At 43.4% G+C, this 24783-nt stretch overlaps 1 protein-coding gene across 1 annotated transcript in view; it reads right to left on the bottom strand.

The window, feature by feature from the left end:
- The window catches only part of LOC121625898 (chemokine-like protein TAFA-2), a 58807-nt gene that overhangs the window by 21097 nt on the left and 12927 nt on the right, over nt 1-24783 (bottom strand). The window contains exon 2 of the mRNA XM_041964215.1: nt 2583-2686. Within this exon, the coding sequence (XP_041820149.1) occupies nt 2583-2685 (103 nt within the window). The 5' untranslated portion in view covers nt 2686. The remainder of the gene's footprint in view (nt 1-2582; nt 2687-24783) is intronic.

Here is a 24783-nt window from a genome sequence, read left to right as displayed (position 1 = left end):
CAAAGAGAGGAGAGGTATTGCGCCATTTCTATCACGCTCGCAAATGGACATCCTGTCCGGCAGCAGCGCTGCCTGCACACCACCAATTACCTGAAGCTGTGTATTGTCAGTGGGACTCCCAGTGATGAAACATGTGGGTCGGCCTCCAGTTGTAATGTTGGTGAGTTGCCATAATTGATCTCCCTGGGTTTACTAGTGACGACTCGACAACACTTTTAATGAGGCGAGGGGAGAGGAGTTTGACTCATACCTCCAAAATAGATGTTTTAATCCAATTACTCCCCCATTCACGACTGTGGCATTTTTATTTGTGATGGCGCACGGCGCGAGAAGTGACCGCCACTTTGGCGAGGCTCCCTCCATGTGTGCCTCCAGGCATCGGTGCAGCAGGGCGCTGTGTTTTGGATGGAGAGCTGAGGGTTCGCACCCTGGGCGACTGGAAGCAAACCTCCACAAGTTCAGTTGCTTCCTACAGAGCTGACGGATGGATGGAGACTCACTATGATCTATTGGAATAAACACCTCAAATCCAACTCCAGTCCTTCGCTTCATCAGCTGACGAGGCATAAAGAATATGACTCTGTTGTTCTATGCTTTCTCTTGCTCTGGAGGAGCTTTGTCAAGTCTAAGAAAATAACCAATGATGGCGTCATTAGGCCTCTCTCAGCTTGGGTTTGAATGTTGCACAGTCCGTGCTGCCATATCAATGCTGAATTCCACTGGAGAGAGGATGCACTGTACAATGTATCTGTGTCTCGGAGGCTTGCATCGTGCACACTCTATGGAAACAAATTTCCCCGCTGAGGACAATAAAAATCATTCCTCCCTAACCGATCTGCTGAGCTGCACTGTGGGAAACATAAGATGCACGATTTCAGAACTTGACTCACACCAGCACATCTCAGGCCCAGCCGCGTCGGTTTTGACCCCCTTTTTTTTTTTTTTTTTTTTAATCTGTTGCAATGAGATTTCTCAAACATTATTGGAGTGAAATACTAAATCACTGGAATACCTTTTTAAAAACATTTGCTTTGAACATTTTTGGATCGATGGAAATCTCATTTTGATGTTGCTACCGAGCTCCACCGGGGCTCTGGTCAAAGTTATCAGGAGAAAAAGTGTAAGTCCAGCTTCATCAACAGCCCAAAACCATTGATTCTTCAGTCTGTCTCTCAGTACCTTTATGGTTTCCCTACTCAGTCCGTGGCTGCTTCGGCCCGGGAGCGTTTGTTTCAGCTGAAGATTTAAATCTTTACAAACTGGTCACAAATGTATGTTTTTGTTTTTTAAAGTCCCAGTAATTTCTTAAAACCGCTGGGCACTGGCGTCACTCAAACAGAAGTTGTAAATATTGCATTTGTTGGGGACTATTTTCAGTTGCGGATTAATAGTCCTTTGCTGCTCTAGTGACTGTGACAGGACGGTGTGTGTGTGTGTGTGTGTCTGGTGAGAGGGGCGGGGAGACTGATTAAAGTGTGTGTTCATTGTAGTGAAGGAGCACGCCACATAGTTTTTGAGCAATAAGCTAGACCAGACAACACTTAGCTGGCAACATATACATTGAAAAAGCAGAATATCACCATCCTGTCATATCCTTTGACATTATGAAAGTCATTACAACTTAAGAAACATCCTCAAAAAGCACATGATTTTGCATTGAAAACATTTGAAACATTTGAAACATTCCACAGGTAAACAGGTTGATTGGTAACAGGTGATAGTATGATTGGGTATGAAAGGAGCATCCTGGAAAGGCTCAGTAGCTCACAAGCGAGGATGGAGCGAGGTTCACCACTTTGTGAACACATGATTGTATGAAGGATGTTACTGCATGAACTCAGGAACACTGTTGTCAGTAAACACAGTTTCTTTGCAAAGACTGAATTCTGTTTTTATTTACTTTATGCACAGCATCCCAACTTTTTTGGAATCGGGGTTGTATCGCCATAAATGTTGTCACTGTCAAAATCACTCAAAAAGAACATCACAATATAACACATAAACCAAGCTGCTCGCACCATAAGTCAGCAATAAGACAGATGGATCAAGGACTGTCTGTGAGACGATATGCTAATAATGCTTCTCGCCCAACAATAGCTCGGGAAACATCTTAAGTGGTATTATGAAGATATTTATTTTTGATTCCACGAGATGATATGGGATCAGCTAAAATTGCTGCAAGACAGAAGCAAGAGGTGACAGTTTTAACACTTTGTTAGTTTGCCTCGCTGGAATATGTCTGTTTGAGTTTGTGCACAGAGGTAAACTCTGTTTTTCCATTGGTTTGCTGGAGAGCAATGGAAAACAGTGCAGAGCCCCTACAGTCCCAAAAGGTGACAAGAACAATATCACTGTCTGTCTAAATCATGAACTTATAGAATGAAATGATTGTAGTAATAGTAAAACAGTATGTCTGATAGTAATATTACAGATTCATTAATGAAAAATGATATGTAATGTTTTCTAAAGAGAAGACAGGATATAAGGAGAGAGAAGTTGAAACTGCCACCGTCCAGGACTTTTATGGGCTCTCTTCCGGAGCAGAATAAAGCCGGATGTTGATTTCGTCTGAGTGTACTCACCTGTAGTGGCTTCCGTCGGCGCGGTCATATCCCAGACGCTGATCACGAGCACCATTACAAGTAGAGCCCCTTTACTTCCGATCTGCTTGTATCGCTCACTCATCCTTGGAAAAAGAAAGAGGAGTGTTACCATGAGCAGGCCGTTTATTACAGCATTACACAGGGGCTGTGTCACCAGACATTTGTTTCTATTCCTTTGCGAACCACGTCTTTTAACATCTGCATTAACCTCCACTCCTTTGGTTGGATTTGAAGGTTTTACGGCGCCCGGCAGAAACAGGATGCTGTTCCACTGTCTCGCAGTTTAACTTCATCGCAGCTTAGCTTGTCTGAATGCATATTTGCTCTTATCAAGAGGCGATACGGGCTCTTATCCATCTCCTTGCTTTTCAAAACAAACTGCAGCTGCGAATGTACCCTAGATCACAGTCTCCAAATCCTCTTTCTTCCCCGGAAACCTCCTCCCCTCTCCGAAGGCTCTCACGGCGCGAACGCGAACAGAAGGTGAAGACCCTCTGCTGCCCCAACAGGCTTCAATAAGTCTCTTTAGGCTCTACAGCAGAGTGGAGGAGAGCGAGCGGGCCGTGGCGGCTAATCCCTCCCTCCACAGCGCCTTTTCCTCTGCGCCCCGGCTCCCTAATCAAGTGCGGTGGAGCTGAGGCCACACTGCATAAGCCATCTGGCACAGTGTGTTATCACTGACAGACAACGATCAAATTTCGAACGGGGATGCAGGAGCGGTACGGTAATTACTGGAAGAGGCACGGTATCGTATGGCGTGAGCTTACAATGTTACAAGCTGCGTTTGTGCCTTATTTACCGCCTCCCGCCTCTTATCTGCCTGCCTCATTGACATATAGATTGGCGAAACCTCGCTGGGGTTCTCAGATTATTTGTGTAATTAAGTTTATTTTGGCAATGCGAACATGACCTTTTGTCCAGATTTTTTCATACCTCTCAGTGTCGCTCAGGAATTACAATGAAGTGATGTGTCAGAAGAGCACAGACAGGACTCACATGTTCAGCGTGCCCTTTAAAATTATGAATAAGATGTCTGCGATCAAGACATGCAGGCTGTGACAACATAAATACAAGAGAAACAATTTCACCTCCTAACACTGCTCATGGGAAAACACCGCTGAAAACAACTGGTCTTGGCTTTGAACTTGAAGACACACGTGTTTGCTGGACTGGCTCAAATGCACATATGAGGGATTTTAATGGTCTGTAATTATTGCAAATTGCCTTCAAATTAATATTCAATGATGCATTTCATTGCTAACATTAGCATTAGCTAAAGCAGCTAAAAGCAAAAAAGCTGTCAACTGTATCGTGAAGTCTCTTCAGTCATCCAAACCTTGTCGGACGAGCAGTTTGTCAACATCACCACAACCCTGCTTTTACCCGCTTCAGTGAGCGATAGTCGACATTTCCCAGAATGCTCGCTGGAGATATCTGGACATCATGCCACTTATCCACATAAATGGACCAAACTGATCTTTTATGGTTTCATGGTAAATTTTTCCCCAACCAAACTAATGTAAGCCTCCACAAAGGCCGAGATTGCCGGCTTCATGACACACAATCAAAGAGCAGAGCGAAAGAGACATGTGGAAGGAAATTCACTCAAATGTGGAGTGTGATAGCAGCGTAATGGTGAGGTTCACGTATTTGCTTAAATTGTACACCCGGGTACGACATCGGCGGGTGCTAATGTTCGCCTTCATGGCGACAGATTTAAGGTTAGCTGAAGAATTGGAGGTTGAAATGGCGGCCAGTCGGCTTGGCTGTGCAGCACAGTGATGTGTGTGTGTGTGTGTGAGAGAGAGGAGGGTCATTGGTGACAGAGCGCAGGGCAGAGCGCCACAGCATCATTTGTTGGGTGCTGTCGAAGGGTGCAATTCTATAAATGACATCTCATTGTCCCTGAATGTGCCGTGTTGTCATTGGTGCGGCGGCGTGCTCGGCAGAGCGAGCCGCTGACGATTTGTTACAGTTTCGGGCCATTTTGCATCTTGACATTGAAGTGCAGGTCTTTAGTAACTTTGGAGATATACAAAAAACGCTGCTGTATTCTCCAAAACTCCCTCCTGTGTGAGTCATCGTCGCATATTCTTTTGAGTGAACGTCTGTTTAGCAGCTCTCTTCTTGCTGATACAACAGAACAAAGTGATTCCAGCCTGCATCCAGCTCAGAGAGGTTGTTCTGACGGCTTTTTTTAAACAGTCTGGTAGCTCTTTTTTGCTACGCAGGCAGGGTTGCATTTTACATATCCTTTCCAAGACTCTTAAAAAAAACAACTGCATAATTTCTATCATAAAAGTTATTCATCAAACACTCTGCCGTCTCCATGCTTATGGTTTGGATATGGTTAGGGAACCTTATATCATGGTTAAAAGAGGCCTGGAGAGAATTATCACCTGACTCTGTGCTTCAGCTCGGCTTCAAACAATTTTACTGTTTTGGTTTTCTGAAGGAGCAGCAGGGATCTGGTTTTAGTAAGAACAACAGATGGGCCTAAACCTAAATGCTTCCGCTGTACAAAACCCATCAGCTAAATGCTTGAATGCATACTTCCAGCCCAGAACTCCCCCTAATATCACATTACATTTATGCATGAGTTAAACAACCAAGACACATTGTGTAAACAAAAAGAGCAACAGGTGTTTGTAGGCACAGGTTTTACCTTTGATCAGAGCCAAGCTAGCTGTTTTCCCCTGATCCAGTCTTAATGCTAGGCTAGGCTAACCATGCTCTGACTCCAGCTCTGTATTAGTTGACAGACAAGAGAGTAATATCGATCTTGGAATATCAGAAAGAAAGCAAAGAAGTATATTTTCCAAAATGTGGATTATTCCTTGAAGAATGATCTCCAGCATAATGGGGTTTCTTTCATCAGGCCAGAATAATAAAGATCTCGGTAGTGATAATTACTTTGGTGAAGCGCCAAAGTATTGTTACAGGGTTTGTTCATTTTATACATTTTTGAATAGTGGAGCTTTCATTGCCACCGGGGACGACGCAGATTCAAATGGGTGCTTTGGAAAGAAACAAACTCTGACTTCCATCTACAGTGCAGCTCTAATTGAAAATTTTAGTTTATAATACTTAATGTATAATGTAGAACTTTTGTCGGCGCGTAGGCCCTGAAGTGAAACACGCAGTGCATGCAGATGATTGAAGTTCGGAGGATCGCACATGAAAAACAAATACTAATAAACCGACGCTTAAATGAAATGTGTAATTATCCTCTGATTGTCTGCAGCGCTTTATTTCTCCTCTTGCCAGCAGAGACAGAACGTTTTCCACAGTATACTGTGCCTGCACTTGAGGACACTTTCAAATGCAAATGAACACCTTTATTGAAGAATAATGCATATTCTTTTCACTGGTGTCGCTTCAGCGGCTCCCCTGGATTTTTGTGCTCAAATTTATCCAGCGATTGGACTTTTATCCCTTTGTTACGACTTGGCTCTGTTGTGAGGCGCATAAGCCTGCGGTGTAGATCATCGGATTTCCTTTCAAGAGTACAAAATGAATTTGTTAAAAACTGAATGAAGCAAGAGTCCCTATCTGTGACCCAGACTCTGATCGCCTCAGTCGTTTAGGCCCGCCCTCCCCACTCCCTCCCTCTGAAACAAACCGGATAGCGGCAGACCAGTGAGCCTGCTCTAAAAAGACTCCACTGGAGGCTCGACCTTGGCGAGCGGACACACGGCCAGAGAAACTATTGCTTCTAAAAGACCTCCACACGAACAAAGATGAAGTCAACTTCCTGGAACAACCACTGCAAATTCCCACGTCAATTAAATCAAAAGACATAGTTGCATTTATGTACTGCGCTAACGCTGCCAACCTTATCTCTGATGTACTGTAGCAGAAATGTCCCTGCACTGCACACACCTCAATACCTCCATCCAATAACAACATAAATTATGAGCCAAGCTAATCAGACTTCCTTACTTATAATTTTCTAATGAAAATCGGCACCCAAAAATGGTCATACTGGAGCTATTTTCTCGTATTAGCTCATTAGCATGCTAGTTCCCAATCAAGGGTCTACCAAATCCACATTAGCATGTATTAGCAGCACTAGTAGCAGGGCTGCGCTATTTAAGCATCAAGTAAAAAGGAAACTGATGTGCACTCATAGGGTATAATGTCAGCATAAGCTAACAGCTAACTGTGGCTTCATTCAGAAATTAGAAAACTTCACAATTACTGTGTCAAGAGAAATATGTATTTTCAATATATATTTGAAGGCCTTCACCATAGTAGATCTCACAAGTCCGACGCTGGACCTCTAGCTTACCAGTAAAAGCTTTTTTTCAGGCTTCTGATTGGCCAACACTGTTGGTTTGGCATGCTCCTGACAGCGCTTCCATTGTGCTTGGGTGGATGGGAAAAAAACAAGTTTTAAATAACACGTGTGGATGAGAGATAAGTCATCAACCTCACAGTCAAAGCCAGGACAATTGTCGGCAATATTTGGTGTACTTCATTTCAGGGCTGTCACGCAAGCCAAAATTCTGGGGAGGGGGCACAATAAGAGCAGAGGGCATGGGGGTCCATGCATTTTCATGCTATTTGTCAAATATATTCTTAGACTTTTGGGAGGATTATTGAAAAACTTCACTAAATCAGCTTTTGTAGCTCAGTAATCTCCCACTTTATATTCGGGTGAATATAGTATATTTATTGAGGGATTTTCATGTCAGTTATTTGTGCTGTTATGATTACTGAAAGTGACACTTATTCACGCACTGCCTCACTGGCTTCTATACCGCTGCCGCTTTTCTTGAAGAGCTAAATTGTGTGTGATTCACATAAAAATGGACATTTCACACACAAAGACTGTATCCACAATGTAAATTGATTAACAGAACATAGATAATTAAACCGTAGATGAAAGGAACCTGCTGACATGATAACAGCTGTATTTTCACAATGCACGGGAGGCATCACATGGCAGTGTGTGCTCCATTTGTTGTTGTTGTTATTATTTTGATTATTTGTTGTGAGAATCATCATTAGGCTCATCACTTATCTCTACCTGCTCCACACAGATCAGCAACTTGAACTGCCTGATCATCATCATCATCATCATCCCTTGACTGCTCTGAAATGGTCGTTTGACAGAGGTAAGGAATCTTTCATTTAAATCTACATACAGTGCATGTCACACCCACACTAAACTAGGCTACGTTTGAACTAGCATAGCTGGTGCAACCCAGCGGCGATGTGCATTAGCATGAGTGCTGTGTGCACGCAGGTGCGTAGCCTTGATTTCGTCCTGCAGCTACTGGAAGAAACAAATACCAAATTAATTTTTGAGGTATGACCTGTGACATTAGAATAGTTGTAGTAGTAATTACAAAAAATAATGCTCGTGAAATAACTTATAAAATGCAATAAAAATGCAGTATTCTATAATATTCCTGATTATTGTTTGAATCTGAATGTGTATTTTCATTCATTCAGTCAATCAGCTGTTTGACTCAGAAATTAAAAGAGGTCGAGACCTCATTTCCAAAACAGCGGAGTAAAAGACAGAGACCACAGATGCAAGAAACACAAAGCTTAGCGAAAAATGATTTGATTTGGCAGAACGATGCCGAACAGTTTAGTGAGACCAAGGACGGCAAGTCGATCCTGATTCCGACCTCTTTTCTCATTATTGTCCCATTTGTGTCACTTATTTTCCTACTTTGATGGGCTTGCACAAAGCCACAATACTTTTCATTAGCGGGTGAAGGACTCTAGCGTCCTTGGCCTATTAATAGTAAATGTTGTTTGCGAAGGAGAAAAAAAACTGGGGAATTCATCCTTCACCTGCTCTCTGCAGGCTGATGAGGAGTTTTTGAGGTGATGCAAATCACTTCTACAGCATGCAACCCTTTAAAAATGCCTTTTTGTAAGAGACAATGATTTACAATTGAAGGTTTTACTCAATGTCACAAGTGGTTTTACAGGCAAGTACAAAAAAAAGTACAAATCCAGATTTAAAGGGCCCCTCCAGACATGTTTGTCAAACATAACTGCTGGACACAACATGTCTCCTGCTTCACTGGAAAATTGTCAGTGAAGGTGAACTGGAGGCTGAAAATCTCCACATCTCACTCGTGTAAATTTAATACTGGACCACAGTGGACTTCCAAACTCGTTGCGATATCACAAATCCCTCACAAGCTTTAAAACTGAGACTAAAGCAGAGCGCGGAGACGCTTTCCACCTTCAGCAGATGAAAATCTCTGCACATCCCGTATTCTGCGCAGTGAAGCTCAAACATCCAAATCAAGCAGCAATAAGAGAAACACATTTTGAAGTGGAGAGGGACTAAGTGGCTCATTTTGTTTCAGACTCTTTCAGGCTTATAAGACTGGCGGAGTTTTCCATAAATATCTGGCCTGTAAAGCAGCTTTAGTAATAAACCATAATGTGTTTTACTTTTGTGGCAGTAATCATTTTTAAAGTGTAAGATTCAATTTTCAGTTTTCCCCAATTGTAATAAGATGCACCGTTGAAATGCTCAAGGCAAGTGTGTAATCCACAGTATCACAGAGATTGCACGGTGGGCGGGGAGCGGGGGGGGTGTCACTAAACCATAAAAAGCTGGACTTTCCCTCTCTGTTTCTGCAGCAGCTGGATTCGATACAGGGATTACCCCCCCCACCCCTTCCCCTTCATCTCTATCTCGCTCTTTACTTGGACCGTGACAGAGTCTGTCACCTCGGACGGCTGCAGGGAGCCGATTGCCCCGTCGCAGAGCAAACATCGCTCATTCGCCAAAACACAGATGTTCCCTTCTGACAGCTGAGGAGTGAAGCTCTCAACCCTGTCACGCCAAACAAGGGAGTTTGCCCACTCTTTGTCACGCGCTCTGTGAAGCGTCTGCCACAAATCCTGCTCAGTTCACTTCATAAACACGACAAGACAGCTGTCAGGGCCGTGCTGAAGTTGATGTATGAACTTATGGCTATAAAAGGAGCCCCGCTTTAGCGCTCTGTCCTGACGCCTTGCTAATCAAATCATTATACACCAGCCTGCAGCGGGACCGAGCCGCTCCGCCGTGTGATTCGCAATCCAAATTCTGACATAAGAGACTGTAAGTGGCTCGGTTCACTCCTCGGGCCTTCATGCTCACTTCTGATTTCCTGCTCATATCTGATTATTTTTGGATGACTGTTCATATCAGTTCTAGGAGGTAATCCATATCACAAACCGAGGACTTGACAGCTCTGTGGAAAATCCACATGCAAAAAATATGTCTTTGGACCTTTGTTGCACTCGTTTCTAACAGATTTGAGCTGAGCCATGTTCACCAGTTTTTCCGAATCTCCATCGATCAGAAATCAACCTACAAATTTCTCACTTGCTTTTCATTGCAGTGTCTGGTTAATGCTAATTTTTCTCTGCAAAGCTGGCCCCGCCATGGTGACTTTATGAGATCCGCTTTGGATTTCAGCTCACAAAAATCACCCGGTTCTGATCAAAACCGCGAAACGTGACACCACACAGCTTTTTACCGCTCGCGCTGATTACAAAATGTCATCTCTGGGTCGCATGTGAGGGGGAAACTGATTGGGACGCTTCCAGCTGTGGCGTGAATGGAGCCCGAGCAAGGGAGGCCTTGATTTCACATCTCGCCAAAGAAGAAGCCCGGGCAGAGCAAATATCAGCGCTGTTACCCGACACTGATGCTGAGTGCCCTTTCAGAGAGTTAACCACCAAAACGACCTTCCGTAACGACACGTCGAGATGCTATCTGAGAGGCCGCGCTCATCAAAACCGCAACAGCCAAATGGTCTCAACCTTAGTTTTCCTTTGATCAAAGTGTCCGTGCATCACCGTCTCATGATCCAGTGTGCTATTTCAGTCTAACCCCACCTTCAAATATGGCCTGGCACCATCAGCGCGTAGCACCAGTCATAGAGATCACAGTGTAGCTCTCTAAGACCGGTCTCCTCTTTTTTCTTTTTATAGTTAAGATCTCATCACACGACAGCATATTGTTTGCCTCCCTGTAATTGCTCTCTTAGCTGAGGCTCTATGAATTATCAATGAGTGCAGTCGAAACACTTTAGTAAAAATAAGCGCGTTTGTAGGTACGTATCACCGACTGTAAAACCACAATGTGTAGTTTTTACACTCATTTTTTATGAATTAAACAGACGAAATACAATATTTTACGTTGTGAACTTTAGAGGTGCCGGTAGGTGGATTTTGTTACATATAAAAAGAGCCGGGCTAGTCATTTCCCCTTCCAGACTATATGCTTAGCTAAGCTAACTGGCTGCCAACGGTAGATCCATATTTACTGCAAACGCGCAAGGGTGGCATCAATATTCTCATCTAACTCTTGGCAAGAATTTGAATAAGCTCTCCAAAATATGGAATAATTATTCAAGGTCTTAGTGCAGGAATTTAACTTGTGCCGGAGTATTAATACAATGTGGTATTCATACTTTCACTTGAGCACAAGTAAAACAAATTGAAACCGGCAGTGAAAATTCATTTTCTTTGCAGATTGAAAGGCCAAAGACCATTTTCTACAAATGTACTGTTAAAAAATTAAACATACAACTAATGATAAATGATCTTCACGAAGATCAAAATGTGTGTCAGAGGCTTAATTTCCACTTAAAAACTAGAAGGTTACACATATTGACTCTAAAATCAGCTTCCACACTTCAAAACGGCACATGAATATCAAAAAAAAGAGTTGAACTGCTCTGAGCATTCACAGAAGTGTCCAATTTCATAAACCCAAACAGTTTCATGAAGGACACGCAGGAAATGTGGTCAAACTGTCAAAACTGCATCAAGGTCCAAAGTAGGTTAAATCACCAAGTGGCATTTTTGTCAGCTCTTTTAAGAGATATATCAATGTCACATTCTGGTGTCAGCGAGTCCTCGTGGCTCCAGAGTCCGCCCCGCAACTGGACGGGCACGGGTTTGATCCCTGCGACAGCCCGGCGTCCTTGTGCGAGGCGCCGAATCCCCTCTGCCGCCGCGCCTCGCCGCGGATGAGTGTGTCAGCTCAGTGACTGCGGAACAACACGGAGGATAATAAATAAATGATTTATGAAAAATTATATTTATCCCTGACAGCCAGTCAGGTGTGTGGGAGTCAGCAGGAAGCTCTCGGTCTGATTTCATTTCAGTTTTGTGGGTCACAGTTTCATGCTATTGCAGTTTCTAACGCATTGGGATGTTTGACTTGATTAACTTCAGTTGGCTGCAGCGCTTATTGTCTCCCTGCCATCTCACCAACACCTCAAAGACAATGATTGTTTCTACATTTTGTGGCAGCTACAGGACTCGTTCCTCCGGATAAAAAGCAGGCGTAACAGACCTGAGTCTGAGCCTTTACGCCGTCCCTCGGCTCGGCTGTCGGTTATGTGATAAGCCCGAGCCGAATCACAGGCTTTTTGATTTTGCATGTATCAGAATATTAAATGCCATTTTTCTTGTGTCCCAGTTTGATAACAGTGGAGAAATTGCGCTCTGTGTCATAGAGCAGATAGGAGGACTGGGGTTTCCACTTTAAATGTGCTGCAAATTGGCTTTTTGAAAATCATTTAGAAAGTATGTTGTGTTTATTGGCGTTGTTGACAGAGAGACGGGATGTAAAGAGGTGCTTAACGCCGATTGTCGCGAATTCCCATCATACCGCTTTAATCCACATTGCAGCCGAATTGCGCGTGCATACCTCTAATGCCGGTTTGTGCATATTCAACACAGACCTACGAACCTTTTGCAAGCACTGGTTTCTCGCTGGACCGTACAAAGTGAAGACTATATCCGTTTTGTTGTTGTTACAATGTGTAATGGTTGTAAGCCAATTTTGTGGCTGTTTTGATGAAGTAAATGAATTTTGAATGTCTTTTATGATGCACATTTATGAATTTTGAAAAAAAAAGTATTTTTATTGCATTTAAGCATTAACGCCTGTTGTCGCTAATTTGCATCATACCTAAATTTATATCTATTGTTTGTGCTACAGAAAAAATAACAAACTTAATTTAGGATCAATTTGAAAGCAAAAACACAAAGAATTATTTTTTGAATATAATTCTAAATAAATTCAGGCGTCAAGGGGTTAACATGCAACAAAGGACTTTGGTCAGATTCAGACCCAGGATGTTTGTGTCTGAGGAAAACTCGCTGGTTTTTATGCTGCCTTGCACCAGTTGCTTTACTCCATTATACTATCTCACCCCTGTATGCATCTGCAGAAACCCCTTCCTGATATTGACGCACATTGACCGACCGACAGTGTAAGACACTGTAAGTGTTACTGTAACTTCCAGGTTATCCACGGCTTATTGTTTTGGTATAAAGCTCACGATCTCTGAGCTAATATTATCACACCCATGCTCCAATTCTGCTTCTAAATGATCTGATTGATCATCATCAAAGTTCAGGCCATTAAAAACCCTGCAGTATCTCAGGAAGCGGTGCTCTGCAGCAGCACAAAATGAGGCCAAACAAGAAAACACAGCATTACCTGCCATTACCGACTACCTAACTCCTGTCAGGAAAAACAGGAAATCTAAAAAAAAATCTTGTCTCTGAAGAATAAAAGAAGTATTTTCAATCATATTGACATGTTAAAAGAACAGTTTAAAACAGTTGGAATGGTTTTGAGCGTCGATCTGAATAAAATGGGGTGATCAGACAGGGTGGTCTCAAAGTTACAATTAGGAAACAGATTCTCAGTTGTTATTCATTCAGTTTTCCAGTGAAAAACTCAACTGCTCTATGAAGGCTGTCAGAATCGATTGACAGTAGCCTGGAAACGTAAGCAAAAATCCCAACAACCACCATCACATTCAAATACAAATGTTGCTGAATTCTGATTGGTGCACAGACATACACGGCATCAGCTTTTCCAAATGGCCCCCACCCACTTAAAACAAGTGAGGGAGTCCACAGAAAACACTCTCGATCTCTCTCCTGAAAAAAGAACGAAAATGTACTTTCGCTCGAACAAATAAGAGCCTGACGAGATTAGCGATGTTTAAGGGGAGCTGCCTCATGTAATTTAACCACAATCAAATTACCGCTAAACCTGTCCCGCAGCGTGGAGCGACTGATCGCCGCCACTGTAACACGGCTGCTATTCATTTCAAATTCACAGCGGGGGCCGACTTCTCTTTAGGGGCCGACTCCCCTTTAAAAATAACAAAGAAAAGCTATTTAAGAAATCACATCGGAGAATAGGAATACATTACCCACCGAGCTAGCTCGCCATTTATCATCATTATTAACAAACAGCCAGTGCCTGAGTCTTGTGCCTGTACGTGTCAGAGCGTAGTGCTCTCTGGATACTTTGTCCCTTTTTACCTTTTGTCCATAACAAGTTAGAACACCTAGAGGAGCTGTTGGTAAGTTTTCCTCTCTGTTTGAAACAATAATAGGCAGCACTGTGAGTAAAAGAAGGGTTTCTAGTCAAGTCTAAACTGATATAATTGGCTTTAAACTCTCACTGCGTCTTTACAGAGAGGAGTTATTGAGCAATAGTTCTATTCAGATTCAGTTCGGCGCTGAAGGGAAATGGAAGGTATATAAACACAGCAAATAGAGCCACAGAAGAGGGAGAACGTCAATCAAAACATTGTGATATTCGCGCACTCGGTGAGAAATGGCTGTCAAGGCTGCAGCCGCCTCGCTCTTTCTGAGGCTAAAAAGGATAATTAAGTGAGGAGACGCAGACAAGGAGCGAATTTGTGTCTAAATTCAGATGTGAAATGCGCAGCTCTGAGAAATGCAGCAGAAGAGAAGGTGACATGAAGAGGAGCGACTGTAAGCGATCAAGTAAAATGTAAAAAGAGCATTAACGCAGGCTTAGCCTCGCAGCTAGAAGGTTGTGGGTTCGATTCCCGGCCAGGGCAGGGTGGGTTTCTTACAGGCGTTCTAGTTTCCCCCACCATCAATACTTTTATCTTAGGTCAATCCTCCTATCAGAGCCCTCGACCAATCCGGTGCTTTGCACAGTGGCCGCCCACCGCTCCTCGGGGATGAAATGCAGAGAACAGATTTCACGTTGCTGTGCCGATTCTACTTCTGTCGTCTTTGGCGGCGGGCTCAGCGCGCTCGGCCTCGGCACACTCCCTTAAGTCTGTGTGATCAAAAATCCAAAAACTCCCACCTCAGATTAGTTGCAGCCAATAAGCGTGGGGGAAACATGAATAGAGTCGGCTCTCGCACGCTTTGATGAGAAGAAAAGGTGACGAGTGAGGTGTCGGAGCATGGGGGAAGTCTATTTTTAGGTGTCTAATGAAAGTTTGCAGTGCTGCACCGATGACAGGGGGGAAGTTGACAGGCAATTATGATACTCTTTAATTAGCTCCCAAGCCCTGGTATATCTGTTAGCCAATTATCATCACTGAACGCCATGTTTGATGTCTCCTGCTCAGGTTTTATGTCAAAGAGCAAAGGAAATGTGCACTAGGTTTATGAAATAGCGCCTGATGTTGCTGGACTTCTCGTGAGGTACAAGTTCGGCCTTCAAGCCAGCGTGAGACGAGCAGGAGTCCTCATCAACTCCCCCAATGCTGTCAACATACGCGTGGATGTCTGTGTGGGATAGAGAGCTTTTACTGAGCAAACTTGGACAAAGTGACATCTTGTCCAGAAATTTTCCGCAACTACAAAGGAGCTGCAGCAAAAAATGTTTGTCTGATCTAAAACGTCACATATAAAGCCCAAAGGCATCTTCCTACAGCCACCATTTAGTTCTGATGTCTCACACTCATACAGGGAGAAATTGATCGGAGAAGAGACATATAGAGGCCAATTTAGACACCCACAGGAGGAGAAAAAGACCAGCATGCAATGCAGCAACAAGACAGGTTGGGTTTTGAGCCAGGGTCAGCTGGGAAATCTCTCACCATCACTGTCTTTCTCTGCTTCTGTGTAAAACCTGCAGCCGATTTCACAGCACTTCTCTGGGAAGCACTCTGGGAAATGTAGGCGATCACTAAATAAGACAGATGAGACAGACTGAGGGAACCATGGAATCACAAATAAGATAAATAAACGCTGGACAGCATTTCATGGATAACTGGTGTGTTCCATCATGGATCTTATGTTCAGGGCTGCAACTAACAATTATTTTCCTTATCAATGAAGCTGCTGATTACAATCTAGTCTATAAAATGTCAGAATATGGTGAAATATGTCCATCAGAAGTTTCCTAAATTCTAGGACGACAAAAAACATCTTAATTTTTAAATGATTCATCAAATCAAATATCAAAATAGTTGAGGATTAATTTTCTGTGGACTGACTGACGCACGTTATAGTATCATAACCAGTGGAAATGTTCACCAACACCACGATAATTAATCCTGAGTTGCGACAAACAAGAATGATCCTCGTTGACTTTGAATGGTGAAAATGGTAAACGTTGCTGCAGTGATGTAGATGTGTCCTCCGGGATGTGTCAGTGCACTGTGACATCACTGCTGGGTGTGGTTACAGGTGCACCGATGGACCGACTGGAAACTGTCATCCAGAGAGGGCAACGAAACACTGCTTTTCACACCTGGTGTAAAGTTACTTCGTTACAACTAAGGCGGAGCTGAAGTGGTGTGAGTCCTGCCAGTAGAACGCTTGTGTAATTGAAGTAAGATAAATGTGTGTGTGTGTGAGGAAAAGAGATCCGAACAGGAAGAAGAAACTGTAGAGAGAGGGCAGCCCTGCCAGCTTATCATAGCTGATCCACACACTCCTGCAACGGCTATATTTACATCCAGGCCATCTTTGTAGTACAACACCAGCGACGGTTATGAATGTGCCGCGACTGACAAGCTCCGCGGACACGAGCCATAAATCAACGTCGCCTCGCGTCCTCTGTCTCCTGCTCTGTCCTGTCGACCTCTGTCGCGTGTCAGAGCGGAAGCACAGCGGCGAGCGGCAGAGGCGGCGGCGCTCCTCTCGCCAAAGGCCGGCGAGGGCCGCTGGGGCAGAGTGGCCGGGGCAAGACGCTGAGGAACAGGAGGAGGGGTAAAAAAATCAATTCAATTACACAAAGCGATTGAGCAGAGCACACAGGCTTTAAAATAAAAATGCACCTTTTCTTTGTCGCGCTCCTCTCTCCGCTGTTTTACATGACGGAACAACGAGGCTCAAGTTATTTTAGCCGTGGCCCTCGTGAGGCTTATAATCCAGGCTAAGTGACAGGCTAATTTGCGGTATTAGATTGCTTTCATCGGGTCGTTTGGGCATACTTTTAATGTTAGCAGTACGAAAAGGCTGCTCTGCCTCAGCGGTCACATTGACTTGAATGCTGTGTGACTGCCGCGGGGTGGAACAGGGGAGGAGGGTGGATGCGAGGGGGGGTGGGCGCAGCGGCTCTCGGAGGCCATATTTCCTCAGTCGTGTTCAATCTTCTCACCGCAGATAGAGAACAAGCAAGAAGGATTGAGCTGAGGGTACAAAAACGGGAGCTGTGCGGGGAAACCTCCAACCAGCCGAGATCAGTGGACTGCTCAGTCTAATCATGGTCTGAATTCAGTGTGTTTGTAATGAGCGATGAGAGTTAAATTGAACTAAAGGTCCATGGAATGAGAAAATAGGTTTTCTGCAGGAGTGGAAATCCATCAAAAGGGACAAGAGGCGACTCTAGTGGTGTTAACATGGTTCAATAATGAGACAAAAACATCCAGTTGAAAATCTCTCCAAGCAGAAATCAAAGAGTGTGTGTGTGTGTGTGTGTGTGTGTGTGTGTGTATTTTGGAGTGTTAATGACAGGCTAAAGCCTCAAGATATATACCCTTAAACACAGACAACAATAAGATAGGACCCGTGCTAAGTCAACTTATTGCTGATGACCAATCAGAGTGTCAGAGGCCGGAACAAGTAATTAAAGGCAATAGAAAAATGGAGGATTAGTTCGAATTAATCCGCAACTTTTCCCATTTTCTTGCAGAAAATGTTGAAATGGAAGGATATAGAAATCTAGCGGAGCATAGCAGAACTAATGGCTTGGCAGCTCGCCCCCCGAAATGAGAAGGGACTAATGGATCCGCGGCCCTGGCTAAGATGGCTGAGCCAGATTGCATGTGGATTTAAGTGATTAAGAACATGGTGGCCCCGGTCCTCCTTTTGTCAGAGAAAATGTAATATATGACAATGAATGCTAAAATATGAAATTCCTCATTTAAAGGAACCGTCGCTGCCGCAGTGAATTCAGGGCACAATTCGCATCAGAGATTAGGAAAAATGTGTGCTGTTTGAATGCACGTCCGGGTGGGAATGGCAGGGATGCAGAGGGGCGTGGAGTGCAGGACAGCCGGAGTCTGCAAATGTCCATAAATCTGTTCATCTGTGGACTCCCTCAAAAAACAGCTGGGATCAACTTTTCCCTCTATTCCCAAATAAACTTTTGTGAATTAAATGTCATGTCACATGCACATTGTGGAAATATCTCACTCCATGAGCAGAATTTTTATTTAAAGATTAGTTAGTTGGTCAGTAAATAGTTTTGCTGTGCTTTGGGAAAAATGGAGTCCTCATTAATAGCGCTAATTAAGTCAGTGTTGAAGCACATTTCTAACTAGGAGTGCCACAATAATAATGCTGCATAAAAGGTGACAAGATTTAAGGAAAGGAAATCATTTCATCACATTTGTGGCTCTTAGTATTACAGATGTTATTACCGGCCTCATCATTTAACATTATGTTGTGCCTCACATGGACATATGAGCAGGTAATGTAATACTGTGATGTTGCCTCGTCTCAGAATTGATTGCCGGATCACACTTTATTGAATTTTTAAGCCATGTTAATACACAATTTATTACATTTCACCAAGTTATTACATCATCGATCAAGAAATAAGGAAAGACCAGAGGGGTGTGTGTGTGTGTTTGTGTGTGTGTGTGTGTGTCCGTCCGAGCACACGTATGCGTCTATTAAACTCAATTCAGCTGCACAATTACAAATTACAAATTTAACATGGAGCCATTCAGAATTTTTTTTACCGTGTATTAAAAATAATTGATTCTAGATTCGTGCTTTGCCCAACAGGTTCTCATCTGTAAACGATAAAGTGAGTCATTTGTCAGCGCGTTTGAAAAACAGCTCAAACGCTCCACTGTTGGAAACACGACCTGCTTGAGGTTAGGCAAAGTTCACCTTCATGATTTGAGACCAGAAGCAAACTCCCGTGTTAAAGTCGAGCACTTTGTACCTTTGCACAGATCCGTCCAGCCAGACTTCCTCCCAGTGACTCTTCGTCGTGCTACTTTGGGTCTTCGTCTATCTGAACAAATGACAACTGTCATGAATCTTGAGAGGATAAACTCATAGCCAGGCTAAAGGTCCGTTCATGCCGGAACAGAACAAGTTCGTACGACGCATTAGCGGTAGTACGCTCAGTTGTTCACATGAAAAGTGCCAGGAATAGTCGTGTAAGAGGAACAAGTTCGAACCCTGCTTCCTTTCTCACCTCCGCACAGCTGGCCAATCATGGTATGAGGTGGGTGTCGGACCGTCTGTGTTGGAAAGTTGCAGGAATGAGTCGAACGCAGCCCCCCCAATCCGAGACCAGAAGTGTGGTTTGAGGGTGTTTGTGATGTTATTACACATCCCAGTAACCTGGTTACTGTAAGCCACGTATACGTGCACTAAGCCAGTAATTAGATTTCTCCCTTACCACAGAACTTCTTTTGTAAGCTTTACTAACTTATTTTAACTCTAGTAGTGAAAGAGAAAACACTGTTTTTCTGAGTGTGTGTGTGTGTGTTTGTGTGAGAGGAAAGACTCTGTAGTGAGAGCACACAGCTTTTCATTGCAGCACAAATGCCTGAATATACAAATAGTCAAGTTTCAGCTCATTTTCAGTCCTTTATGTTTGTATATTGAATGTGATTATGCATGGCTACGTGCATGTCACTCCTGTCATCTTGCTGCTCAGCTGTCACGTTCATTTTCCCTGTCTGAAGTCTTTGTCATGCTCATGCACGCATGTAAAGAGCTGATCAGAAACAGGGGTGCACAGTGCAACATACATGCCACATGCGCTACGAAAAAACTGGTCTGTACGGTGATTGAAATAACTGCAGTCACACCCGTGTGATCCAACTTTACGATGCCAGTGTGAGACAGTCTGAAACGCTGCTAAAATGCTAACACCAATGCGCTTAAAATGTTAGTTAGTGTTAGCTTAGCCAAAGCCGGTGAATCAAGAGTGCATTGCTGTGCTACTTGGTAGTTGTAGTTTATCATGCAATTATAATGTCCTATATATGATAATGTTCATATTATTTTTCTTTATCTGACAAAAGTCAGCAGGTAAGTTAGTTAACTTCATATTAGAATAGTCTCTTCGCTTAAAAGAAGGAAACTTTTGGTGACTCAAAGCAAATGACACACTTCTAAATGAAAATAAGGGGGAAACGAGGGGGAAAATGTGTGGATATAGTGGAAAAAGGATTTCCCTTGGATAGCTTTTGATGAGGAACAGCAGCTTTTTGTTCTTTTGCTGGCGCAGGGAGGCTCCAGAAAGGATTCAAGGAGACAACCTTTATATAATGAGTCCTTTCATGAAGAGATGTCTTCTTGTTAAGGTCTGGATGGTGCCCTGTATGCAGCATTAATGTCCTTTGCCAGTCTCATGCCTGTTCAACTGTTGAACTGCCCTACTTGTGGTTATTTGTCGAGATGGTAACAAACGTTTTATACTCTTGCTGCAAAACTTTGTGCTATGTTCAGAAGTTATCGTACAGCCCTGAGAAACCCGCTTACATGTGAACATGGCTGGATTTTTCCCAGGGATTCTCTAATTTCTCCTTCACATGATGTTTAGGAAATCCTCTTGCTGTAATATGGCCACTTAAGTGAATGTAAATGCACTGCATCATGACTATGATGTTTAAAAACAAAGTTCATTAAGTACCTAATTACGTTGACATCTGTGTTTGCGTTTGATTTGGTGCATGTGAATGCAACTTTGCTCAGCAGCTGATTTGGAAATCAATGAAGCTGCCAGACAAAACGGGCGATTCAGAGAAAAGTTTCCATTCACTCCTTTTGAAATGTACAATTCGGTGTGCTCGTGCCAGAGCAACTACCCTCTCATTATAAGAGAGTAGAGGACATACAGAAGAAAGCGGAGGGGTGGGACTGCATGCGTGCCATCTGAAAGCGCCACTCCTTACAGCCGCGACAGACTTCGACAGGTGCTAGCGGATAATTGGGCGCCGTGCCGGCTACAACCGCAGCTCTGCTGTCTCCAAGAGCTCATTACTATCACTCAGAAGTTCCCTTTAAAAGGCTCCACAGCCACATGACTCTACGTATATGGAAAACCAACAACCGAAATCTGTTGAAACGCTGACATTAAAGGGGCTGTCAGTCTGTGAGCTGTTGACGTGCTGTTCAGACAGGTGAATGATTGCGCCCGGCATGTCGGAAGCATGGAAGACATGGGGTTCAGCACACAGGTTCGACTGTATGCAAAAAAAATAAATAAAAAAATATGCATATGGTGAGTTAGAGTCAATCAAGTGTTTATCAGATGGTGATAACCGCTTTAAAGCAAGACCCAAGCAATGTGTAATCGATAACAGGGTGATTAATCAGCTTCAGTGAGCCAACAATATCTGACATGGTGCAAACTTTCTGCCCTCGAAAAATCACTTTCCATGTATTTGTACTGTTTTAAACTCCACCCTCAATAGCTGTTGTATGCCGGATATTTTTGCTTGCTCGTTAGGTGATGTTGCAGGCATTTGTGCCATTATTAGTTAAAAGTCGATGCAGTTAATAAGGATGGAAAGGCAGGAGAGGAAGGATTCCACTGAGGAAGCAGGATGTCACGATTACCTTTCTGACTAACTGACCAACCAGAATGCCACCCACTGGGGCTATTCAGACTCAATACAGCCCTCAGCAAATCGCTGTGGGTCTGTGTTGGTGTTGCTGTGCTGCCAGTGAGTAAATATAAACCAGAGAATCCAGTCTTGGCTTGTCAGACATCAAGAGACTGCAAGAGTTTACATTATACTCTATTAACAAAGGTTTATGCAAGAATGGAGCAATAATGAGCAATAATTTTGTGCCCCATCTCACTGCTTGTCAGGTAAATCATAAAAGTCCTTATATGCTTCAAGCTACACACTACGAGGTGTTCTACTGATATGGAGATTTGCACATAACTCAGGTACTGCTGAGACCATAGACTGTATATATAGTGGACAGAACTTGCAGGTCTGAAAAGTGGGTCAGCAGGGGGCGACTCCACTGGCAACAACAGGAAGATTGTATGCTAGCTTACGAGAAAATTACTTTTTCTCACTTGATTTGTTACCTCAGTCAACAGTTTCCTGATGAGTTTATGTCTCAGTCACTAGTTTCAAATTGTCTTCAATACAGCAAGATGGTGATTTTGTAAATTATGGTCTGCTTTAGGCCTACGTTGTGATTGACAAGTCACGACCACAGCGTGTCCCCTGGTTCTCAGTCAGGTCCATTCAGGATAGAGGAATAGCAATGCATGTCCTCCCCAGCTCAACCCTCTCATCCTATTATGGCCACTTCTGGCTCCAAGAAACCAAGATGGCGACGGCCATAATGCCAAATTGGAGCTTCAGAACGGTAGTCTCATACAAATGAAGGAATAGTCAGTCTAAACGTGGTCTTACAAGCTTTCTTCAGAGCTCTCAACTGGATCTCACCGTTGTCATCAGCCCATGAGCTGGACCTTTGAGTTGAGAATATTATGTCACACATCATAAACTTCCTTACAGACTTGCATACGTTACAGGTGCAAGTGCTCAACAATAAAAAACAATGACATGACAATGGAAATGGCTATACACTGTAGAGCAGTATAAAAAGGTTTTTTTTTTTTCATGTGTTGCTCTGATTACTGATCTTAATTGGTTAAAAAAGGGACTTTTTGTGTCCAGCCCCTGTAGCCCAGCGGAATGAGAGGAGATTGTTGTGGTGCTTTCATGGTCCGCAGACTTTTGTTGGAAGAGCTAAACTTAGTTGACGTTATTGCCGTTCCTCCTCCTGCTGCTGCTGCCTATAGCAGTCAATAAAAACGCTAATTACTTAATGCCCCTATAACAACTTTAAAAATCATGTCATGCTGTTGCATCATGAATTTCTGATAGCTGATTGGATTTCGGTACACAGCGCTGTGACTGGGAGGCATCATTAAGCTTTCGAATAAACACCGAGCCTATGATCAGATAAGAGTCCCACACATTTGCAAGTCCTCTGTCACTTTGTCTGCCATTATTTGCTCAGTGGAGAGAAGGCGAGGACCGGAGGGGACACACTAACGACATCAAGCAAGCAGTCAAACTCTGTGGTTGAGCAATCACAGAATACAATGTGATCAGTCGCAGATGCCTGCTGACCATCCTAATGATTCCCACAAAGCATGGTTAGCCATGCAAAATTATTTACTGCTTTATCTCTTGTGGTAACGAGGGGGCAAGTTGCTTGATTTACGTGCATTTCCAAAGAGGAGAATGTTGGTGTAGCTGGTGGTCATTGCTTCATATTTAATAAACCAAATGATTAGACTCTCTGAAATGGCATCCTCTGACGGCTTCGAGAGAGCAAACGCTTCGCTTACACGCCGGAAATAATTCTGCCAGAACAGACGCATCTTTCAAAACGGTGCAGATGTCACTGAAGCAAATCTCTTCAAATTCAAACTGGGATCAAGCAAAATCAAAAATCAATAGACATTTGTGCATAGTTTGCCAAGCTGTTCTTGTTAGTTACGGTGAATTATCTTTAGCTTTTGATTGCAGTGTGTTCTTATTAGCAGGGCTCTGGTGCGCCCGTGTGCGCACTCATTCCTCTCCCTCAGTACAAATACAGACCGTGCTATGCTGAGCAGATGCTCCTCAGTATGTATCACATCTTACACCTCTGAATGAAGGCTGGCGAAGAAAGCCAACACCTCGGGAAGCAACTGCAAATTGCTGCAGTGCGCCGATACCCTGAGTGCTGTCATGAAGTGGAGGTTAAGGGAAAGTCTGCATTTTATTAAAGCTTTTCGTCAGTCTCCTCTGTTCTCATGTCACAGCTTTGCCTCCTTCCAAGGTGCATGGAGAAGAGGTGAAAATTGTCAGACCAGCACATTTACACCTGTGGTCTTCATCAGGGTGATGAAATGATAATGTTGTCGATGAAGTTGTTCTGTACGCTGGGCGGTATACTGCAAGTGCAAGAGGTTTTACCTCCGCACAGCTCATATTCTCATTATTTTAGTGAAATGCCGCCTTTCTTACGGGCCGTCTTGAATCGAGTTTAAGGGGCACACCTCAAGTACTTCTTTAGTCTTCCACTTCCGTACTTCCAGGTCTGAGTCCATGCAACAGAGGCTGAGGTACCCTGACTTTTAAGCTCTAGTGTGGGTTAGGCTTCAAAAAGACACAATCCTAAAATTGAATCCAAGGCAACCCTGATGACATCATCAGGGTTATTTTTTCAAACTTTCTAAGGCGACCAAAGAAATAGTACAACTGTGTTAGTTATATATCCATACGTGAAGAAATATGTGCGTTTCAGAGATGTGCAGTATTCATGCAGTTTATTCCAATATTCCAATTATAAGTGGAAGGATTTGGTTTGTAATTTGTAATTTCAGCTTCATTTTGTCATTTGTGAAATTTAATTAAAAATCTTCCCAGTTCACATACGTAATTTGTCAAGCAACATTTTGATTGGTCAAGTTCACTTAGCTGAGGAACAGTCACATCTAGTTGTAAGTATTTCCAGGTGATTAATCTCTCCAGAAGAGGCAGAACTTGTGCGGTGCAACCTGTTTTAATTAGCGACCACTTCTTGAATCAGGTAGATAAATAAATAAATGAGGTAATTAGGCTCATTTTGAACTTACTGAGCGTGGGTGTGTTTTGGTGTCGCTGCTCACATCGATTAAGAAATGACGTTAGCAGCAAGGCAGACGTGACAAACAAGACCTTTAGAGGTAGGTTCAGTCCTCCCTGTAGGCAGAGAAGCTCAGAGCGGCACCCATCAGGAGATCAGGACGGTCTCCTCTTTTACAGTTTAGACTGATAACATACAGGACTGCTTTCATATGATGACTCCCAGCAGCCAGGTGTGCCATCTGAGGAAGACAGTCTGCTCGTTGCAAGTGTTTCCTCGCTCTGGGTTTTGTAATTACCTGTCAGCACCTTGAGCTTGACGATGTAATTGGTTC

This window comes from Chelmon rostratus, chromosome 22, assembly GCF_017976325.1.
Source record: "Chelmon rostratus isolate fCheRos1 chromosome 22, fCheRos1.pri, whole genome shotgun sequence".
Classification (NCBI taxonomy): Eukaryota; Metazoa; Chordata; class Actinopteri; order Chaetodontiformes; family Chaetodontidae; genus Chelmon; species Chelmon rostratus.
Note: the sequence above shows the minus strand (reverse complement) of the source record. Positions and strands in the feature narration are given on the sequence as shown.